At 40.8% G+C, this 19,928-nt stretch overlaps 1 protein-coding gene across 7 annotated transcripts in view; it reads right to left on the minus strand.

The window, feature by feature from the left end:
* Positions 1-19,928, minus strand: part of CNOT4 (CCR4-NOT transcription complex subunit 4) — a 116,803-nt gene that overhangs the window by 23,190 nt on the left and 73,685 nt on the right. For 4 of the 7 annotated variants that reach the window (XM_039504242.1, XM_039504245.1, XM_039504258.1 and 1 more), the window contains exons 8-10: positions 11,752-11,809; positions 11,173-11,422; positions 7,984-8,481 (exon numbers count right to left, since the gene is read on the minus strand). In XM_039504242.1, the coding sequence (XP_039360176.1) occupies positions 7,984-8,481; positions 11,173-11,422; positions 11,752-11,809 (806 nt within the window). Of the gene's footprint in view, positions 1-7,983; positions 8,482-11,172; positions 11,423-11,751; positions 11,810-14,981; positions 15,138-19,928 lie in introns of all 7 variants that reach the window. The other 3 variants (XM_039504232.1, XM_039504237.1, XM_039504253.1) reach the window with 1 other exon arrangement.

The following is a 19,928-nucleotide window of genomic DNA, read 5'->3' on the forward strand; positions in this document are numbered from 1 at the left end:
GACCTCTTCTCAGTCTATCCAAGGTCAAATCTATTTAACCATTTTTGTGTGTGCTAACTATTCTACTCGTAACATCTGTTTCTTTTAGATTGACTTACAAGGCAAGTTGTACATTTTGGAATTTTACTTTGTGAGTTTTAAAAATGTGCAACAGCAGCTCTAGATCCTAAGGATAAGTGCTTTCAAGAAATGGAACCTCTAGTGCAACTACCAAGAAGGGCATGAACCACCTATCCACTACAAAGTGAAACAAAAAGCAAAAAGCCACCAATCATCATCTTTGGTCACAATCAACAGCTTACAGGAGGAAGTCACTCTTACTCAGTTCTCTGAGAAGTCTATTTTCACCAGTAAAATATTTATTTCCATCCTAGCTGTGTTATTGACATTCGTAGTCCATCTGAATTTGTTGCAGTTAAGGGAGAAAAAACTTGGCTCCAAGAGTTCTTGAAACATTTTAAAATGTTACTAATTTTGTAAGTTAGGAATGTTGAAAACATTTTGAAAATCTGGAACCTCAATGTTACTATTAGTGCTAGTGTATGAGTTAGTTCATCAGGTTAGGACAGTTCAGGTTGAAAGTTTATTAAAACTTGCAAATGCCCAAAACAATGTCCTATAAAATCAGTAGTTCCCAGTCTGCGGACTATATCTAAGGGGTCCACAAAAGACAGACTGAAAAGTGACAGAACAGAATTCAACTATATATACACACCAACAATAGATTTCCAAAGGGGTCTGGCATGTCCATCCGAAATTTCCAAAGAAGTCCATATCTCCATTGCAAGTTTTTTAGGGGTCCGCAAATGAAAAAAGGGTGAGAACCATTGCTATAGACTAGTGCACTGATATTTATACAGTGAGGTTTATTAGGAATAGCATCTTTCACACAACTGTAACTGAAACACCTCAGGGTTAAATACAATTACAAAATTAACATCAAAAAGTAAGAGCACAAATGAGATTTAAAAAAAAAAGGTTGAGAAACAATGAGTGCTCCAGCTGGGAGAAGATGTGTAGAAAGTTCTTGAACACACACGACTTTCTCTCTCAATATCTTCTTACTTAGTAAATGAGTTGAGGGAGTAGATGGAGACCAAAGAGATAAGATTCAAGAGGCAGAATGAAACATGTCTATGGTTGGTTTTTAAAAACAAGGCAACATCAGACTGGTCCCTGAAATTAGTAGGGAGCCTGGGTATATGCATTTGTGGGAAGCAACATTTTGCACATGTTGGAACGAACAGGAACTGCAGAAACTCTTAAAGGGGTTACAGTATTCAAAGCAAGATAAAGATCTCTGCAGAGGTGGCATCAAGATGGGGGGGGTACACAGAGGCAATATTGCGGAAGTGACAATAGGCAAGTTTGCAGACAAAGCATATATCGGAAGATCAGAGTCAAGGAGAGGGTCATGGTTATGGGAACTGAAAGCAAAATGGGAGATCAGAAGGCAGAATAGAGTTTGAAATTTGACCCACAAACCCTTGACCGATATTTCGGTGAAAGATTAATCCATAAGTGAACATGGCTGAAGCAAGCAGAGACCTGACAATCAGTTAAGAGTGGTAATTTAAAGCAGTGGTTTTAAAACTTTTTTCTGGCGAGCCAGTGGATGCCTGCAACCCAGCAGAGCTGGGGATGAGGGGTTTGGGGTGTGGGCAGGGCTCAGGAAGAGGGTTGGGGTGAGGTCTGTGGGGTGGGGCTGGGAATAGGTGTGGGAAGGGGTGGGATCAGGGCTCTGGGCTGGGAGTGCAGGCTCTGGGCTGGGGCCAGGAATGAGGGGTTTGGGGTTCAGGAAGGGGCTCTGGGTTTGAGGGAGGCTCAGGGCTGGGGCAGGGGATTGGGGAGCAGGCTTACCTCCGGCAGCTTCTGGTCAGTGGCGCAGCCAGGGTGCAGAGGCAGGCTTCCCGCCTGTCCTAGCACTGCGGACGGCGCTGCACTCCGGAAGCAGCCAACAGCAGGCCTGGCTCCTAGGTGGAGGCACGCAAGTGGCTCTGTGTGGCTCTTGCCCGCAGGCACCCCCGCCCCACCTCCCAGCAGGTTCGATTGGAGGGGGGGGGGGGGAAGAGAGGCCGGTACAAATTACCGGGGCCTGGAAGGGGGCCCGGGGCCCGGCTTCCTCAGCCCTGTTTAACCAGTCTGCCCTTGCTGGGGGCCCCCCAAAAATTTTTTACTGGGGCCTGAACCCGCTCTCAACAGCCCTGCCTCCCAGCTCCCATTGCCACCCCCCCTCCCCCCGCCTAGGAGCTGGACCTGCTGCTGGCCGCTTCCAGGGCACAGCGTGAGTGTCAGAACAGGTAGGGACTAACCTGCCATAGCCGGGCAGCACCGCCAACGGGACTTCTAATGGCCCAGTTGGTGGTGCTGACAAGAGTCACCGCGACCCAGTGCCTTACATTCCGCGACCCACAGTTTGAAAACCATTGATTTAAAGGATAGTTCATAGTTGTTCCTGTATAGTATAAGACTGATTCAATGGAGTTCATACGGCTAACACTGTGGGATAGATAAGACTAAAGAAATCACAGAAAACTGGTTATAAGTGGATTTACCCTCTACTATGTATTGTGCTGAACCCATTGAAACATTTATCAGGATAACAGGAAAAAGTAGCAGTTAAAAATAGAAGTGACAGAAGTAGCAGAGTAAAGGGCTTAGAACTGAACTCTTGAGTTTCAATAGGAGGAATCACCAGAGACAAAGCAGTGCTAGAGGGGGAAGGACCACAATGAAAAGAAACCTGACACCTGAACAGTTACAGAGACTATTCAGGAGGACAAAGTCAATCAGTGAGTGCCAAGATTTACACAGAGGTCAAGACAAACTTTTGCTGATTAAGACTGAATACACAGATGCTACTCGGCAATTGTCATAGTGAAACCTAAATTACAAATAGTTGAGACTAGTGTGCAAAACGTGGTTTGAACACTGACAGCAACACAATCATTTTGCTAAGAAAGAAGGGGTTAAAGACTAAATCAGCCAAGATTTTCAAAACTGAATTGTGGTCTTGGGTACCAGCTTGGCATCTGATAGCAAGTGTTCACTTTCTGAAAATGGAGACTCCTTTAAGGTGTCTGAAGTTGGGCACTTAAAATCACTGCTCAGTTTTGGTGATTAGTGTGTAGGTCATGGTCAGAGAAAGGCTTACGAAAGGGTGAGTAGCAGCAGATTTTAGGGTGTTGGGAAGGTAGAAGCAGAAGGAAAAGGAATTGTTGATAATGGTAGAAATGTTGCAAGCAATGCTGCTGAGACAAGACCAAATGACAAAGAAGAGTGCCAAGTAAACAGGTAGTTTTCCTTTAAGTACTATGTCAGAAGGGTGACAGAAGGTGAATAAAGTGTCTGTGACAGTGCCGCAAGTTTGGCCAGTTACATTAAAGGTGGACAGAACTCCTTTGCACTTGGCCAAGAAAAGGATGAAAAAGTGGAAATATTAAATTGAGCGAGGCATTAGAGAACATTCAAACAGAGTGGTCAGTGGGAGTGAGAGACTAGAAAAGACGGGTGGGCAAAGAGGGCAAACGAAATTATCTCTCTCTCATATCCTTATTTGGTGTTCCTTTTTTAATGTAACACTCCACATCTGGAAGGTTTATCGCTCTGCCTTCTCCCACCATTTGAGTCATATGGCATCTCATCATATCTGATCTTCCAATCACACATATTTCCCTCATGAATAACATCAGAACAAGCATAAAGTCAAATGCACATTTGATTTTTTTTCTTAATATGGATCCTATATACATTTAGATGGTGCCCTGCCCTGAGTGTCCTTCCATTTATATGACTGGGCATCATAAACAGCTGTTTTGGGGTTATAGGATTGCAAAGTAAAGAAAATAATTCTGTTCTGGACTAAATAAGAGATAAAATTTATATGGTGGTGTCCTAAAGTTAACACTGAAAAATAAAACTAATGAATACTAATGTAAATGGATATTAATTTTAAAATGTTCTCTCCCTTTGTAACCTTAAAAAAGGAACTGTAATGGTTAAAACAGAACATTTGAAAGAGCCATACTCTATGGCACTAAGTAACTTCATCAAAATTATAGCACTAAAAAGTTCAGCAATTTAATTGGCTAAACATCCTCCAACATTCTGTAGTAAAATTAGTGAATCATGGGACTGAAGAGTTTAGCAAACAGTATGCTGATTTCAAATCAAAGTTTTGTGAGGCTCTTTTAATCAGGTTTGATTTTATATAGATATTAATTTTAAAAAGTTGAAAATGGCTGGGTGAGTGGAAAGGCAAGTTAACGGGATGATGCTTGGAAGGATCAGATGTCCTCTCTTTCTAAACACTAGTCCAGGATTATTGTTTGTAAGTTGTACGCATCCTGAAAGCATTTATTTCTGATCCCTGATCCATGGAAGTGTTCAGCTTGCTGGTAAGCCCTAGTGTAGACAAGACACCAGCAGCTTTTAGTATTTTTATCACCATGTCAGTAAAATGCTGGATGCTGTTGGAGCCCTGTCTACAGAAGTACTACCACTGATGACAGTTACAGCCCCTTAGTGTAAATACAGCCTTAAAAACCTAGTCTACACAGATTTTAGTATTGGTATAATTATCTGGTAAAATCACAGCCTTAACAATCTAGTTATACTAGTACCATCGCCCAGTATGGATGCAATTATCCATATAAAGGTGCCTTATACCAGGATCACTTTTTCTTCCCATATGGAATGTAAAACTACAACCACACTAAGGGGTCGTACCATTTTAGCTATGTGTCTAGAAAAGCCCAAGGATGGGAAGTTATCACATGAAAAAGGAAAGAGTAATTTGTAGAAAGCTCTGCAGATCAAAGACCTATCTGAAATGAGAACTCTATCAGTGAGCGGTGGGAAATAAAAGATGTGTTCTAATAGATCAATATGCCACGCGAAAATGTAGGCGGAAATGTCAGTGTACTTCCTATCTTCCAGGAATAATTATTTTATATTTCAGTAATTCCTAGGAGCCCCCAGTCATTGAACAGGACGCATGTGTGATGTTCCATGCAAACAGAACAAATCCATACAATAAAAATGCATAATCCAACAGAATGATCTGACCTTCTTGTACTTTTGTTAATTTTGGATCAGAGAAAAACAGACTAGCCAGTGCATCCATGCAGAGGACATTCCTCTCTGAAGGAGTTTATCAAAACCACTATGGATGTGGGTTGGTGAGCTAGTGGACTTGCCAGACTGAACTAGGTAACCTTCAACACTTTCTTAACAAGAGTTCAAAGCTAGCATGACGGACCTTTCAACAGAGATGTCAGCAGATGTTTATTTTGTGTTTTCTTTACTTGCAAATATTTTTGGAAGATGAATTGGTTCTAATGGTTACATACTGAGAGAAAATATTGGTGTTTAAGGATATTATTTGTCCTTTAAAAACAGGCAGTGAAAAGTGTAAGTGACAGGCTATTTACTAGTCATGGGCACAAAAGTCAATGGAGCCCTTTCCTCCAGAGCAATACCAAGAAGGATATCCAAGTCCTGTGCAGCACAAAAAGGGAAAACAGCATGGCCAAAAGGCAATTAAATGATGTGATTTTAAGAATGACCTTGCAAACTCATTTTGCCAGAATCAAAAGCCTTATTGCAAAGCTGAGGTTATTTTTGCAATACCACAGAACTTTTTTTTAACCGTAATGGCTCAAGATATCTAACCTCAACCCTACCATTGGTCCCTTGGACTAGCACCTTTAGCCACTCATAAAGGATAAATTATATCAAGTCACAGAGCTCAGAATAATTTTCAGTGTCTGAATGCGCAAATAAATTTGATCTAATTTAGTGAAAAGTGAAAATCTCTTTGCATTGTTAGGTTGTAAGTGTAAACACCTTAATGAGGTAGCAAAAAACTAGGGGCCCTCTTGTTTACCTTAAAGGGTGTGTTTAAAAAAAAACAAAAAAACCCACAAACAACCACCACCCTCGAGTTAATCATCATTTAACTGGAGGGAGCCAACTTTGTTGTAAAGGCTAGTCTGGACACTCCCAATGTTTGTTCCAGGCTACAAATATTTGTTTTACCTTCGGGAAGCCTAGGAAAAAGCATGGAAATGATCGGGCTCTGGCAAGGATTCAGAGGACAAAGTAGAAGGAAGAAATTGCCAAAATTAGCTTCTGCACTTGAGTAGCAAAAATATGTAGTAAAAAGTTTCTAGGTCACTCGCCTTTAGATTTTCTTAATCATGAGATTAATAGAATCGTAGGGTCAGAAAGGACTGCAAGGGTCAAGTCTAACACTCTGCCAAGGTGCAGGATTTGTTGTGTCTAAACCAGAGATTCTCAGACTGTGGTCTGTGGACCAGCAGTCGTCCACGGGCTCCATTTCAGGTGGTCCATGGATAGTTCCCTCTAAGGTGTGCACCCAGGTGGCTGCACACAAGAGAATGAAGGGTCACCAACCTAATTAGTGGAGGCATGCCTGCATGGCTCCATAATTAGGTGCCTGGACCCTGGAGAAGATCATATAAGGTGAGGTGGAGGCCTTGGGGGCAGGGGAGAATAAGGAGTAGTTGGGAGGGTGCAGTGGAGTGAGAAGAGGGAATGGGGGAATTTGGGACATGCAGGGCTGTGGTGGCCAAAGACTACTTTCCCCAGCTCGGGGCTGCGGCAGCAGGGAAGAGAGGAAGAGATCCTCCTCCTTCCCAACAGGGGCTGCAGCAGCAGCAGCAGGGGAGAGACCCTTCCCCATTCCCAGTCCCAATTCAGGGTCTGCTGCGGCAGGGGAGAGGGGGCAACATCCATTGCATTAGAAAGGTAAGACTACTGATATTAAAATATGAGGTGTGTGCTTTTATTTGTAGAACAAAAACAATTAAGTTTTTTTTATATAGTGCTTTTATCCAAAGCGCTTTACAATAATTAGCTAATGGTACAAACAACATTTGGAAAGATCATTAAGTGGCCCATGGAGACCCTCAGCAATTTTCAAGGGGTCCGGGGGAAAAAAAAGTTTGAGAACCACTAGTCTAAACCATTCAGGACAGATGGCTATCAAGCATCCTTTTGAAAACCTCCAGTGAAGGAGCTTCCACAACCTCCCTAGGCTGTCTGTTCCATTGTCCTACTGTTCTTACACTTAGGAAGTTGCAACATATTTCTCCAAAATGCTCAAAGAAAATAATAGTGGCAATGTCTCAGAGCAGCTTTCCTCAACTCATGACTGCAAATGGCTTAGGAGACTTTCTTCCTTAAATTGCTAGTCATCTTGAATACAAAATTCCATATAAATATATTTTTCCTGGAAAACACCTGTTGAGGCCAAATTATTAAAGGCAGCTTGGGAATACAGGATGAGCTCCAAATCCCAGAAGTGAACCAGACCAACGTTCTGGCTATTTATCCCTCTAGTCACAATGTGTTGTTGCTATAACCCACCAATCCAGCCATGGTCCAGAACTGGCCTGTTTTCTCTTAGGACATTGAAGATTGCATGTAAAACATTAAAACCATTTGGAGTGCAGAAATAAATAGCATGGACTGTTAAATATGCAGTTTGTTTTGCTTCCATGTGGAAGGGAACAATCTAGCCAAGACAGCTGGCCGGTGGCTTGATCCCTTAATGCTTGCAAAGAATTTTTGCATATCTTTTTAGAACTTGGATTAGCACCTGCATGTCTGATTGGAATTCCAAGGCCTACTCTTCCTTTTAAGTTTTCATGGAAAGCCAGACCTTGGCAAGACTGAAGAACTGAAATACCAATCTCTTTTCAAATGAAATAATTGGGCACAAGATACTCCACCTTCCTTATAAAGCTCAATGTTACAAGGCTAAACATCCAATTAAACCTTCTGAAAAAAATGAAAGAGGGCCCATTTAAAACAATGTTGCCCCAAAAGAATCCCAGGATGACAAGCACAGAAGCAGTCTAGCACTGGTAGCTGGCTATCCCCCTCCTCCCACCCTGGCTCAGAGAAGCTGAAGGCATGAATCAGGTGATATGTTCATGGCTGCCTTGGTTCACCTACCTGATATAGGGATCCCTCCCAGACCTGTGCTGTGTTGTGGCGGGAGAGTCAAGTCCAAGAAATTACTATTTGAGGTGGGATTTGCTGTGTGGTTCAAGTGCATGATGCTATTGCGTGGGAAGGCCATCCAAGGATAGCGAGCTGCTTGGCCTGGAAAACTGAAGGAGTTGTAAACTGCTCGGTGCTGTTGAAACTGCGGGAACCTCTGTGGCAAGACTGGAAAGGTGCTACTGAGAGAGTTGGCATTTGAGGGTGCAGCAGGATGCAGAAATCCAGACCCTGACCCTTTGGCGGTTGTAGTGTGCAGGGAAGGGTTCTGAAGAGATGTGGGTGAGAGGGAAGGCTGGTCTTGGACTGACAGTTCCTTCTCAATCAGGTCTGCTAAGGCTTTGCGGGTGATATCAAAGGGGTCAAACCCTAAGTCATCCTCTTGCTGTTTGGAGGAGCCAAACCCAAATGCCGCTTGCCAGTCTGTAGAGGAGGATACTGGGATGGTTTCTGTTGGAGGAGAAGAGGGATGACATTTAACATCTGAACTAATCTCACCTCTTTAGTCTTTTTTTTTTTATATATTTCTGCAGTTTTCAGATCCAATACTATTAAATGTCAACATCCAGTCACCTTTCATATTAATACATTTTTATGACATTGCCCCAAAAACATTTGGTATTTGAACAAGTGCTTCCACTTTCACAGCCCATCTTACCTTTCTATCTCACCCCACTACAAACTAACTAGGAATTTGGGGTGATTTGAGATATTACAGACAGGACTGATTTCACTGCAGGATGCAGCAGAAACAGGTCTGACATGCAAAAAATGAAAGCCCTTACCAAATAAATATCTTCAGTAAGAGCAAAGAACAGAAATATAGGATGACTAAACCAGTGCTTGCACACAATATTGTTTGAGTTTTTACTAGTAAAAGTTTTCCACTGAAAAATGCATTAGTCAGAGTGACAAAGTAAAAATCCCTTAGTCTTATTAAATAAAGGTGCTGTTAAATTCAATAGTCTGCTTTCAGTTCTAATGTTGTATTTCAGGGCAGATATGTAACAATTTTATAGGAGGGGAAAAGATTTGGCTTCTGGTACTTCTGAAAACAAGTACTGATGACTTCTGAGCAACATTGGGAAATATCTTGCAGAGTATAAACAAAACCAAATTATATGAATGAGTAAAATATGCACCTTGACAAAGGAAGTTGAAGAAAAATAGCTGTACTGTACATTTTGATAAGTGCTTTGAAGCACTGTTGTGGACACGAGTTACCAAAAACTCTTCCTTGCATTTTCATTTCCTTTATATATATCTAGTTTATCTTACTGTTTATATATGTTTTAAAAATATTAAATTCATAGTCTCTGAACATTGGAAGCGGTCATTCAGTTTTTGGAGAAAGTATAACAGACAACATGCTGGAGACAGATTCTGAGCCAGCAAGTCCCCTTCTATAAGGCAGTATCACAAATGAGCATTTGCATGGTCTCCCTCTCTGTTGGGAGGGAGAAGCTGGAATCAACTGCTTAGAGGAGTACACACCATTATGAGAAGAGTGGAGAAATTACGGAAACTGCTCTGTACATCAATTCTCAGAAGACTAGAATCTCAACTTCCACTTTTGTCCCCAATATGAGACTTAGTGTCTCTTTAAGCATGAGGAAAGTAGATATTCCACGTTTAGGCTTTGTCTACACTACCATTTTTGTCAGTAAAACTTTTGTTTTTTTCCACACCCCTGACTGACGTAAGTTTCACAGACAAAACTGTTGGTGTGGACAGTGCTATGTCGGCAGGAGAGGTTTTCCTGCCGACATAGCTAACACCGCTCGCTGGGGGTGGTTTAATTATGCCAGCAAGAGAGCACTCTCCTGCCAGCAAAGAGCAGCTACACTGGTGACTTTACAGTGGCAGAGCAATAGTGATAGAGCTGTGCTGCTGCAAGATCCACAGTTTAGACATAACCTTAAATTTAAGTGGCAACATAATCCATAAAGCACAAATGACAGCAGTGGAAACCAGATCAATGTTGCCTGGGAGTTCACCCTCCATTGTTGCTTATTCCTTACATGATCAATCTCCAATACCCACCATTTCCTTAGTATGAATTTTGATGACAAAACAGGATGATCATGTTTTATTCTCTACCTGAATTGAAAAATATATTAACTCAAGCAAAAAGCATTCTGATCTTGAACAAACATGTTTGGTAATACACTGTCTGGTAAATGAAAGATATCTACGAGGCAGAATTCTTTAAAGTATCTTGCAGGTTCCTATGGAACATCTATGTGCCATTAACCACTAGACACTTGATACCACCACAGAGTATGTCTAATTTCAATTAATGTACCTGATACAGCACAACATCCCATTCCTGTGAATGGATATTCTAAAAGAAACCATCTATGCAATGTAGTTACCTTTCAGTGGCTGCAGCTGGCCCTAGATTGTGTCGTCAAACACTGACCAAAAAAAGTTGGAGACTAAGCCCTGGTCTACACTAAGGTCGGGGGTCGAACTAGGGTACGCGAATTCAGCTACGTGAATAACGTAGCTGAATTCGAACTACCCTAGTTACTTCTCACGCCCCAGGGCGCTGCGAGCGAACTCCAGCGGCTCAGGTCGAACTCTCAACTCCCTCTGCCGGGTGGCGTGGGAGTTTGAATTGCACTTCTTCGTCGAACTATCGGCGTCTATATCCCAGATAGCGACGATAACAATCGACTCAACAATGCCGAACTTGCCGCCAGCGGGTAAGCCCTAAGCTAGCTTGCATACCCATCAGCCAAAAACTGTCATAACCACTTCACTAAATATAATTACAAACCTGTGCATGCTGGATCTTCAGATTATAATACGAATATGGCTTTTGGTATATATTGCTCCTACCTCTCTATGTTGTTCTGTTATTTTAAGCAAAACATTTTGAACAACATGCTTTCAACACTAAGATCTGTAATAAATTGTGTTTTTAGCATTTAAGCAGACATGAATACTACTGCACTAGATGCTCCGATAACTCCAACAAGCAGTTGGGATGCTGGGAAGAGTGATTTATTAATAAGAATTAAGTAAACATGCATTTAGTTGACTCTCAAATGTAATTAAAATAATGGTGAGAAAAAAATAAAGAGGCATAAACTTCAAACATAAGTGACTTCCAACACCTTAACCAGGCTTTCATACCTGATGTGAAGAGGCTCTGTGGTTCTGGTGCTGTGGGCCAGTCATTAGAAGTCTGTGGAGAGCTGGGGAATGGGGGGAGCCCGCTTGGGATGGGGTTGGGGTGCCGGAAGTTGTCCGAGAAGAGCGACTGTGACTCTGTTACAGCCCCTTCAAAAGGAGACCGCGCACTGTGATTGGATGAACTGATGGGTATGACTGGATTGGGTTTTGATAAACCAGGTGGTGGTGAAGGTGTGTCACTGTTTGTTATCTGGTGGCAGGGGAGAAAAAAAGACAATAGAATAAGATATGTATCCTTAGACTTAAAGTCATTCCTTATTAAAACATTTTAAAATTCAGTTTGAAGACTAGAAAAATTCAGAATTAAGATTACTTCTGTGAGCACACAGTTTAAATGTCAAACAAATCAGCCTGATGCAGCCCATTTTTTGATCAAAAGACATTTAAAATTAGTCGATAGTTATCAAAAGAAACTAACATGCCACACTGATATTTCACAAAAAAATACGTCTTCTCAAACTTTGCAACTGAACTTCAAATACAATTCACATTTACATAATGTTAGCTTTCAGGCCATACCTGCTGTGAGTTGTCACCATTTCCTATACTGAGAGCGTCTGAAGGTTTGTCGATAGGGCTGGAGAAAGGGATGGGGAGGAAAAAAAATCAAGTAAGATATATGCAAACATCAGAATAACCAAAGTGAACATAAGAAGTTGGCTTATTTTGTGGTATAAATGCTTAGAACAGAAATTGCTTAAAACTAATTTCAAGAGATTATGAAGGGAAGTCCACCTATTGTTTGAGGACTTCTTAAATCAGAAGTGTTCCAGTTCTACCATTTGCCAAGTTTTAGTTTATAGCCATAGAGGTGTATTTCATACACTCTATTCTGCTTGTGCATTGTTCTACTGAGCAACCAATGGTCCATCTGCAATCCCAAATTTGTTATCCTTCAATTCTGCCTGCTCCATCAGTAAAAAAAATTTTAGTACCATGGGTTTGTTACTGAGATACACAAAGAACTTAGTTCCCTCTGTCCCTAATGTGTATTTCATGCTTATAAGAGATATGAGATTAACTGCCTTGAAGATTGACATCCTTCATCTAGAGAAAGATAGACAAGGCAGTGGCAGTTCAAGCTTCCCAGAATGGCTCGTCACTGGTGTTTCAACTTGGACCTGGACAACTACTAAGGTGGAGAGGGAGTTAAGTCTGCAGACTGAGAAAATTTGAGAAGAGGCAAGGTCTAAAAACAGAAGATAAATGCAGAGAAAAATGAAAAACAGAGAGAAAAGGACAAAAATGCCACCTCAGAATCACTGCAGCCATTCTAAGAAATTCTGACAGCCATTTAGGAGCAGTCCGGAGTGCTCTGAATTCCATGCTAGCCTAGGAAATCAGTGTAGGTCCAGATGCAAAGTCCCATAAATTCAGGCTATGACCACAAGCATAGCTTATCTACCCTAGCACAGCAGAGGCCTGTACAAGTGTCAGACTGTACAGACCCAAATGATTGCCTCTGCAGAGAAAGAATATCAAAAGTAACATGAAGAACTTCAGAATATTACATTTTTATTAGAAAGCCACAGTTCAATACAGGTCAAATTACAAACATTGTATTTGGTGCGAAAGTAATTCATATTAATGTTGAGTTATTTTACTTGGGTGCAGCCCTCTAGACCCTAGCCAGTTGTTAAAATGTCCTGCTGCTGTGAAGTTTGGGCACTTATTATTGTACAAGGCCATTTGGCTAGCCAGAAAACACCATCAATTAAGAGATTAGAATTAATTTAAAACTTAATCAGAGAGCACAAGACTTGGGTAAAAGCAATTTCTGTGCTTAAGCACATTGGTTAAACTTTACACCAGAGATTAGAATTGGGCCTTAAGTACTTTAAAAATAATTTAGAAGGACAAAAAATCACATAGGAACGGATACGTAGAAGATGCCTATTCCAAGGTAGTCCACTTAATTATTTCTTGCTCATCTCAAGCAAAATCAAGTTCTGTAAGAATAACTTATCTTATTTATGTTTTGAACAGATTTATGACAAAGGTTAATGCATATCTACAGCACAAGAATTCTGTTGCAGACTCTTCACTAAAAGCTTGTCTACACAAAGACATGTGGAAAATTCATCCAAATTAACTACAGTAGCCTTATTTCACTATCTTAATTAACTTTGAAGTGAATTAAGCTAAACCAAATTAAGGCCATTAATTCTGAACAGAAGCATTCACACAGGGATTTAATGTGGTTTTAACTAATCCACTTCAAATTCACACCTTTAGTTCATTCAAATTAACATTCCTGCATGTCCTTATGTAGGCAAGTCCTAAGTATTCAGTTCTCGGCAGAAAAAAAATGCTTAAATGATGTTCAGCCCTACAAAGACATTGACAATAATAGTATTGCTGCATCCTGAAGCAAGTATGTGATTGTTTATGACAATCCAATTGCTGAGAAGCAAAACAGATTATACTTGAGATCTATACAAAGGGTCTTTAAGTGAACAGGTTTTACAAGCTATAGTTACAACCCCATCAACAAACAAAACTATCAATGAATCCCTACATTTTAATAATTTTGCTTATGTAGTGCATTCCATTCAGAAAGATCCTAGTACAGCCTATAATATGCTTGTCCACCGCTGAAATTCAGTCACCGCTGGAGTGAAACTTAGCAACTGTTTAGCTGCACACAGCAATAAACGACTGGAAGTGAAGAATATCAGAGTTAACTGAAACTAGAGGGGAAATTTTAGAAGCTGAATTACCTAATTGAAATTTGCCCAAGACACTTTTGTTAACACTTCTACTCTTGGGTGAAGCGCCATAGGATTTCTGAACACAAATGAGGATGACTCCTCTTACATCTCAACCAAAAGGTGTGATCTTCAAAAGTGAAATTTCTCTTATCACCATGCTAAGGTTTGATTCAATGCTGACCCAAAAGGAAGAATAGCTGCTGAATCACCACCACTACATCTGTGATATTCTGGGTTTTCCTTTGTCTTCTTCCTTCTAAAACTTGCATTAGCCCAACCCAGTTTAGCCCAAGAGATCAAATGGAATCACAGCCTGTGGTGATATGATTGCAAGATGTAGCAAAATCTGCCCAACAACAATGTTTATGATGGAAGCGGATACCAACAGTACTATAAAGAAATTCAGAGACCCCGTGTAACAGTATGTCGGGAAACTGTCAACCAAGTGGATGAGACTCCTTGGCACAAAGGTATTTCAGCAAACTGTGGTGCCCTGCCATTCATGCTAGTGTACAAAAACACAGGAAACCCTGAATATTGTGACTAAGTTCCTAGAACACATCAAGGTGAAGAGATGGAAGTAAATATTTAGTATTACAACTTTTACCTTTTGGGCCATCATAAGCCAACTTTTCAAAAGTCATCAACTAAAAGCCTCCTGATGCACTACAAGAATTATACTTTTCTTGAAGAACTTTTGAAATTGTTCATAAATGTGGGGGACTTATCCCTGGCTAGGACATGCTTAGTGTTGGAAGCTTCTACACAAGCTTCCTATGACTGTAGTGCTGCCAATTCACCTCAATCCTTACTTGCACCATCACCTATTAGCTCTAGGATTTTCCCAAACTGTCACACATGCAGTGTTTTTGACATGAGGTAGAGGCTAGGCTGAGCCCAAACTAGTTTCTATATGTGACCTGATGAAATTTTGAATCCAGCTAGCTCTCCAACCAGAGAGGCCGGAGAACCATCCCTCCACACCATTAAGTGAGAGAGAAAGCAAGCTAGCTAAAGTATAAAAGGCAGCACAATTACCCGAAATCTGAGTCTGGACCATCTGGAGTCATGTGTTCTGGGTCTGTGCCATTTTCTAATATAGGAGGCGTTTTCCTGTGTTCCATTGTTAAACCGTTGGCTGATTTACTTGAACTCTGTAATGATGGCCAGGCATCTTTGTTATTACTGTTGGGTCTGGAAAAAGGCAAGAGTAAAAAAAAGAAGAGTTCAAGTTATGAAGAAAGTGTTCTAAAAAAATTTAAACACTGCGGAAATGAATCCTTGTACCAGACAGTCCATAGGAATGGAATTATCTGGGCATATCTTTCAAATAGATTTTAATGCTGATGGGTAAAAAAGGCTCCTCAAGAGAGAAGATTGAAGGAAACAGAGTTCTGCCCACTGATTAGATAATTGGACTGCCTACATTGGAGTCCAAACTTGTCCAACTGTAAAATATCCATTTAGACAGCTTCCAGTACAAAAACCCATGGGCTTGCTCTCAGTTAAAGCTTCTCTTCACTGTATCCCAGAAGTATTTAGTAGTTTTATAAACAGTGATCTTTTTTTTCCCTGAAGATCTTCCACACCCCACCATATCCCTGAGGATTTTCCCAGGCTGGCCTGAGAGAGCTGAAATTGAATTTGGTTGCCTGCCTGATGGTCCACAGCACCATCACTAGACCATGAAATTAGCCACTCCAGCACACTTTAAAGCAATCTATCCAAGTTACTGCCCAGTTCACTTCTTTTAATCTAAAACCTGTATGATTTCCTCTACAAAACAAAAGTAGAGTTCACTCCATGAAATGTATCTGATCTGGAAGAATGACTTTAGAGTGAGGAGTCAAAGTGGAAGTTATTTACTGCTGCAGGGAATTAGATAACACTTCAGCCAGTTTCCATGTGTTTATTTGTAAAAGTACATTTTAATAAATATGTAATAAATATCAGGTAATACCACAACACAAAACCTATTCATTTCTGACCCCCTTCTTTTTTTCCTATTGTTCTTTCCTATCCACTTTAGAAAACAGCATCCCATTTGAGGCAAGTGATTGCATAGTGTGCAAGTGCTTCGTTGTAAAAAGGCATACACTAAAAGCTGAGTCTTATACACCTGCTTTCTGTTCAAAAGTATAACAGACTTACTGCATGCCCAAGCATTCATTCCACACATACAGGTGGATTTAACAAGTTCTTAATTGAGACCAGGAAGATTCCTATGGCTCTTTAGCTATAGCACTGTCTTCCAAATTCCTCTTTAGCTTCAATATTTCATTATAATCCTGGCTGTCCCCACACCTCAGATATTGCAAGATTTACTATTTTGTCTCCATCTACTGTTCTCTCTTTGTGGGTCAACTCCTATGTACATTTAAGTTATGCACAAATGAAAGATTTGATCTAAAACTCATCTTAGATCTCTACACCTTTGAGAGAAGCGGTTAAATACGGCACCCTATCAACTCCCTCTCATCAAATTGAGAATCAATTTATATTACATCTCATGTCATGATTAAAAATTTTCTTTTTGCCCTTTTTACCATTCTATCCTGATGCAAGAGACTAATTTCTAACCCAGAAAATTTTTTAAATTAATTCTAGTCTAGATGCGACTTCAGACTGCAATGGGCATTTCCTCCTTCCCCTCCCTCCAAAAAAAGGTCTAATGGGTTAACGGATCCCAAAATATTTAAATCATAGCATAGACTTTCCTGTGGAAACAAATGTTTTAAAGTGCTCATGAAAGCTAAATGCTTCCAAAGAGCTGTTCTCCAGCAATAATCCCATACCCTAGGTGCTAGTGACAAACATTTTTCTTGTGTTACAAGAAAGCATGAATCATTTTGGCCCATTAAAAACAAGTTTGAGGAAAGTGGAGGAAGAAAAAAAGAGGGCCAGAACTGTTTAAAATCAACCCACTATCAGCATCCTATATTTTAAATGAATACAACTGTCATTACCTCTACTGTATAACTATGGAATGCTGTGCCTATAGGTACTTTTTACATACACACCCACACAGATGGAAATTACAGCATTTGCCTTTCACACAAATGAGGGGGAAAAAAATAGCGTGAAGAGGGACTTTCACACTGGAACAAACTTGGAAAAAGAAAATGTTTATACAAAGTTTTTGCCCAGTAATTATGTTCTCTCTATTACTGCAGGCTTACATTTGAACATATATTTCTCACAGCTCAGCTTCTGCTTGATCCCTCAGTGAAATCCTAACACCGGACAGTCAAGAGAATGATTGTGAAATTGTTGATTCAGATGTAGAATCTAACAGGAGAAAGACAGTAGCATATCAAAGAATCAGACAAATGAGAAGCTGTTTATAAGTAGAAAATTGTGAAGGGGTTAGCTATTTAAATATGATTAGTCTATAATTTAATCAGCTCTCAAACTACATATGGTCATGTCTGATTAATATTTGAATGAAGATCTCCAACTTCCTCACTGCTGAAAGGACACTGGCAATCCAGACAATGCTGTCCACCACTCCACATCAGTACCGAATCCGTTTCCCACTGTAGTTATACATTTCAGATGAATGACAAACTGAAGTTCAGTCCACTTGCAGTCAAAGTATCTCACGGCATTTTTCACAAGTGCCAGGATTGTAGCTCTGGGACCTGGCCAGATTCCAATGCTCATAACTGCTTTCCAACTACCTGAATTCCTGCAGCAGTTTCAGATGGAGCAATTCTTCACTTCCTGTTCTGTAACATCTTGGGCTGGGATCCCATCAGGTTTCAAGTTAAGCAGGACTGGTTCAGACCTTGGATGTGAAACCCATCAACACAAATATTGCAAAAGTTGGCGTGTTGGGTTAACTTGGTTGCATTCTTCCCTCCAAGTTAGTATCGAACCAAAGGCTCAAGGCATGACAATAGGTGTCAGTGCTTCAGATGAGAAAACTGGAGATCCCGATCACTTGCAATCATTAAAGATTATGACACTTCCTGTAAGAGTAGGCAAAGATAATCCTAGTCTCTTAGCCAGAGTCCAATGCTAGCAGACAGAATGTAATTATCCAAACTCCCCTGGCTGTTTCCTTTTGATATGGTTTTCTTCATTTTCTTGCATAAACTGTTGTGCAGTGCTGCTGCCAGAATTCGTTTCAGTAGTGGGTGAACAAGCCCACAAAGAACTCTAATCCTGAATCAGAAGCGCTATATAAAATGTAAGGCACATTTTAAAAGTTTACCCCCAGTATGAAAGTCCCTTCTTGAATGGAAAATAGTTAATAGCTCCCATTTGTTCATCTTAAATTTAACATGTTTAGCAAACACCAGCTAATTGTTTTAGCTTTTGATTTATATTTTTGTATGGTTGTAAATTACTGGATGAAAAAAACTGTTAAGAGGTGGCTTTTGGAAAGTAGACCACAGCTGAAAAATATTTAACACGCAGTAATGGGAAGACAGACGAAAAGAAAGAGAAAGTTACAATTCAAATATTTAACCACCATTTAAGTTTGCTAGGATGTAGCACCAAGGATATTTCATGCCATGTGCCCGTTTCTCAGACAAAGGTAAAAGCAAAGATGAAAGTTCAACTGTTTCACTTTGAATTTCCATGATTTTTAGGGGTTGTGTACACTTAGGGCTTGGCTACACTTGTGAGTTACAGCGCAATAAAGGAGCGCCGGATGTATTAGCTCACTACCCCTCCACACTGGCAAGGCACGTAGAGTGCTCTGACTCTGCAGCTACAGCACTGCTGGTACTCCACCTCGGTGAGTGGAATAACGTTTGCTGCACTTCCGCGGGAGCGCTGCTGTGCCAGTGTGAACAAGGTGTTGCATTACTGTGTTCTGATTGACCTCTGGAAACATTCCATAATCCCCTTAAGTCAAGTGGCCACTCTTGTCATTGTTTTGAACTCGCTGTAGGAATGCGGATATGCCCTTTCAAAGCTCTGTTTCTGACAGCTGGCTGCTCATCTGCTTCGGGACAAAGGAATGCGGCTTGCTGTGAGTGGAGGAGGGTCTGCTGCTTTCTGAATTTACGAGAACATGCTGATACATTCTCAGACCCCCAAATCCCACTCTCTCCCCCTCCACATACACACAACACACTCCGTCACACCCCACCCCCTGCATTTGAAAAGCACGTTGCAGCCACTTGCATGCTGGGATAGCTACCACAAGGCACTGCTCTTTGGGGGCGTTGCAAGAGCTGCTAATGTGGCGATGCCAGTGCGCTTCCAGCTAAGAGTGTAAACACTCAACAGCGTTTTCCCTGCTGCGGTCTCCGAAGGCTGGTTTAACTCCCAGCACTCTACAACTGCAAGTGTAGCCATGCCCTTAAAACACTGCAGCAGCGAAGCTGCACCCACTTGAACTGTGCCGCTATAGGGCTTCAGTGAAGACGCTACCTATGGTGATGGGAGGGGTTCTCTAGTAAACATAGTTGCCACCTCTTGGGGAGGTGGAGAACCTAGGTCAATAGGAGAATTCACCCATCAACCTATCACTGTCTACACCAGAAGCTAGGTCCATTTAATTGCATAGCTCAGAGATGTGGATTTTTCACACTCCTGAATTACCCAGTTATATGGACCTAATTTCCTAGTGTAGACCAGACCTTAGTCTGTGTTCAAATCTTGACACTGAAGTATGTTAAATATTATATAAAACATCAAATATTTGGACACTTCAGCCACCGTGACAGCAGAGACTGCCCTCTTATCACAAAGCAAACACCACATTAGCTATAATTACCAAGAATTTGCTGCTCAACAATATTCACTGAATTGCATTAATGTTATTGCAAAAATTGTGAAAATATTAAATAAAACCCTTCTGATACCTGCTTCAAAACGATGACAGCTTGTTTGGAGTTAATGTGCACAAATCCATGTGATACGAGAAGGGGGAATCCCTTCATTTATCAAACAAGATTCAGCATATGTTATGACTAGAACGAACGAAGTACTGGATAATCCTGCATGTGTATGTGAGCGAAAATTTGA

Source organism: Mauremys reevesii, linkage group 1 (genome assembly GCF_016161935.1).
Source record: "Mauremys reevesii isolate NIE-2019 linkage group 1, ASM1616193v1, whole genome shotgun sequence".
Taxonomy (NCBI): Eukaryota; Metazoa; Chordata; order Testudines; family Geoemydidae; genus Mauremys; species Mauremys reevesii.